Genomic DNA, 3,835 nt, shown 5'->3' with positions numbered 1-3,835 from the left:
TACATATTATATATTTGATTTCATTAATTTAAATGTTATTTGATTTTTAATTTAATTAATACGTTTATTTTGCCTTTCTTTGGTACGTTTTGTTGTCTTTGTTTTAAGTTGTATTTCTGGGTCTATCTTCCAGAAAACTGTAACTTTGACTCAAATGGCTTATATGCACAGCACACACTGACTTTTCTGAATTACTCAGTTGTGATTTTTTGGGATATGTCATACATATAAAAATTAGAGTTTAGGACAATCGAGTAAAAATGAATCATTATTAAAAGTATAAAACAAAAAAGGTAGGTCTAAATTGTCAATTACAGTCGCTATACATTCAAACTGCCCATTACAGGTAAGATAGCGAACCAATATGAGGCACAATAGGTAGTTTCATATGCTAAATTCATAGCTGAAAGACCAACATAAGACTACTTGCTTTTTCACTGTAATAAGAAGGGGGCCACATAATCAATTTTGGGTTAAAGCAGACATTCATTAAAAAACTGCCAACAATTCTTTGCATTTAAGAGGTTTACTGGGCAGTGTTACTGTAAATAGAGCTGCCCTATGTCCGTCTTTGAAACAAAAACATTACGTATTAAAATTGGTCAGTAATCTTGTTTAATAACAATAACAATAACTTTATTGATCCCCATAGGGAAATTCATTAAATTTCCCTTTTTTTTAATTTCTCTTATTCCTAACATTTTTGTAGGCACAGTGTTCATGCTTTCATCAATTATTTATTTCATCTTTACAAATAATACAGCAGTTATATCTGGAGAAAAACATTTCATTATTTGCATGTCCAACTAAACATCAACTCATACCACGTCATCATGCCTCCATTACAATAGTGTCCTGTAAACCCAGTTTGCCTATGCTAGAAAAGAAGAAACAATGCCAGGTATAGGGCTATAAAGTAGCTCTGTGCAATAACAAACATGAGTCATGTGTTCAATTAATATTTTGTAATAAGTTAAAACAGTCATCTGAGTCAAGAGGGTAACACAACGTTCTTTTAAATAACCATACACAGATATTAGTTTTGACTTAAACATATTCATGTAAAAAAAAATCTAGTGGTAGAATAATTTATTTTAAATCAGGCTAGCTTATTTACATTCCTTTTTGGAAAGTTTAACGACATTTGGCCACATGCCCAGAAAGGTGGTGAGAGCGGGCAAACCTGCGGAGGCAGTTAGGGCAGGAAAATGGCTTCTCCCCTGTGTGTGTTAACATGTGAGTTTTCAAGTGGCCTGACAAGCGAAAGCTTTTTTCACATTCTGGGCATGTGTAGGGACGCAGGTTAGTGTGACTCCTCCGGTGCTTTCCCAGATCACCAGAGGAGGTGTAACGGCGGTGGCAGTCTGGACATTCAAAGGGCTTTTCCCCAGAGTGTATCCTCTTATGCTTCACTAGGTCACCAGACTGAGTGAAGCTCTTGTCACATTCGTCACATTTATAGGGTCTCTCACCAGTGTGGGTGCGTTGGTGGTTTCGCAAATGTGCTAGGCGAATGAACCTATTGCCGCAGACTGTGCAGTGGTAAGGTCTTTCCCCGGTGTGTGTCCTCAGGTGTATTTTCAAAGCCCCAATATCTCCGATCTTTAGCCCACAGTCCCCGCACTGGTGAGCTTTCTCACTGTTGTGGAGCTTGCTGTGAACCCTCAGGTTTTTCCGGGTGTTGAAGTTCTTCCCACACACATTACAGTGGAAAGGTTTTTCACTTGAATGTGTCCTGATGTGAAGATTCAGACTTGCCTTCAATCCAAACTCCTTTCCACACACAGAGCAAGAATATTCCTTCTTGCCAGAGTGTGTGGTTAAGTGGCAGTTGAGGTGATGGGATCTTAAAAAGGCCTTCCCGCAGATGTGACATTTGTACGGCTTCTCCCCAGTGTGTATTTTCATGTGTTGCCGCCAACCACTGCGCTCCACGAACCTTCTGCCACAGTCCTTGCAGACAAACGGACGGTCTCCTGTGTGGGTGCGCATGTGATCCTCCAGGCTTTGAGGTGTGCGCAGAAGTTTTCCACATTCTGGACACGGCACACCGATATCCAGACAGATCGGCTTATCCTCAGGTTCTGCATTATCTGGTTCATGACACAAATGAGGCCCTTGACCCCAGGTAGCTTTGAAACTCTTCCCACAGTGGGCGCAGCTTAGATGCCCTCCTCTGGTAACCACGGACATATTGTGCCATCGCTGACAGTGATTCTTAAGATTCTTCAGGTACTGGAAGCTGCGTGCACAGGTTGGACAGGGGAACAGCCTGCGGGGAGGGGCAGAAGGGTGGGCGTCACGCACATGGACCCTCAGGTGTACTTTAGAGGTAAAGGTGCTGCTGCAGACAGTGCAGGTGTGTTTAGGGATGAGGTTTAGTGTGCGGCTTGAGAGGCATTCTTTCAGATTTGCGAGATACTGTTTCTGATGGACCCACTTGACGTGTTTCTCCAAGAACTCCAAGTCAGTAAAGGAGACAGTGCAGTGAGGACATGGAAAGAACGATGACTCTAAGCAGGAGAAGAAGAGACACACAGAAAGCAGAGCATAAAAAAGATAGAATTAGTTTAAACTTCACTGTTATTCTAAAAATGCACTCTTTAAGCTGCTAGGACGATATATGATAACTAAATTTTTTTCACCAAATCTGATACTGTAATTCATTTATGTAGGAAGTTAAATGACAGAGCAAACATGAAAGAAGAGATAAAGATAAATTATACTAGTTTATTTTGCAGTTAAACTCTGTAATTGGAAAATCATTGTATGGTAAGCTTGACACTACTTGTAATAACATAGCTTAAAATGCAGCTCCACAAATTGCAAAATACTGTCCATCTAGAGTACTCTATTACACCTGTATGAATATACTTTATGTTTTAGCTAGCTGTCATTTCAAAGAAAACTTCTATTTTTTTCTTATTTTTTACAGTTATTGAATTTACAATAAAATAAGTTATCAAACCCAAACATCAATAGGCAGATAAAGCCCTGAGATAGGGTGTTCTTCATAAACTACACTTTTACCTTTGCAGACCTGCTCTTCCTCTCCAAAACTTTCCTGGATGTCATATTCAACCATCTCATCGTCTCCCTCCTCTTTAATCCACGACTCTGACTCCTCCTTGACAGCAGCTTCGTTGAATTCATATTCTTGCTGCTCACACTCGCCCTTTAGGTGTCCCCGTTGATGGGAAAAATCCGGCCAGGATGTGACAGTATCAGGCTTAGTGTCTGAACAGCTTGATGAGTCTAAATTGAGCTCCTCACTGATGTCCTCTGAATGTGGTTCCTCCTTGATTTGGATGTTGAGACCAAATCCATTATTGTAAACTTCATGTGAGTCTTCTTCTAAATCACATTCAGTTTTAACTACGACAACATCATGTAGTGTCTCCCCTGTCTTTGCTTTGTTTTGCAAAGACTTCTTCTTGGCAGCTTTCATCTTCATGGTGTCACCATTAATTCGGATTAGGGGTTCGTCGCTTTAGTGATCTGTTAACGAGAGCAATGTCGCATTACTTAGCTGAATATCTTTAAAAGCAATGACGGCAGCATGCAAGTCAATGTCAGCAATGCATAAACAAAAACATGTAGTAGATTCCTGTGATCAAACGTTAGCATCGGAGCTAAGCTACACTTACGGCAGCATTAGCCTAGGAGCAGTGCTAGCACTGGTGCTCTTTGCTGCAGTTTTCATGTATCTAAGCAACTGTCACTATCATTCAGCTTTTGTCTACAGTAAAGTAAAAACGTACCGTTGTGAATTTCGCGATTCAGCCGCAACATCTTCTCAATAAATTAGCAAACGTTTACTGTGCTTACATTAGAC

At 40.2% G+C, this 3,835-nt stretch overlaps 1 protein-coding gene across 1 annotated transcript; it reads right to left on the bottom strand.

The window, feature by feature from the left end:
- Window positions 1-692: 692 nt before the first annotated feature.
- LOC138584492 (oocyte zinc finger protein XlCOF6) lies at window positions 693-3,835 on the bottom strand. The gene is made up of 3 exons (XM_069656741.1): window positions 3,762-3,835; window positions 3,031-3,498; window positions 693-2,513 (listed from the first exon to the last, which is right to left on the bottom strand). Exons 2-3 carry the CDS (start codon window positions 3,452-3,454, stop codon window positions 1,135-1,137), a joined length of 1,803 nt encoding a protein of 600 aa, XP_069512842.1. The 5' UTR covers window positions 3,455-3,498; window positions 3,762-3,835; the 3' UTR covers window positions 693-1,134.

Source organism: Semicossyphus pulcher, unplaced genomic scaffold, assembly GCF_022749685.1.
Source record: "Semicossyphus pulcher isolate SPU_LCO1_2020_fin unplaced genomic scaffold, fSemPul1.0.p SCAF_9, whole genome shotgun sequence".
NCBI lineage: Eukaryota > Metazoa > Chordata > Actinopteri > Labriformes > Labridae > Semicossyphus > Semicossyphus pulcher.
This window is presented reverse-complemented; position numbering and strand designations above follow the sequence as displayed.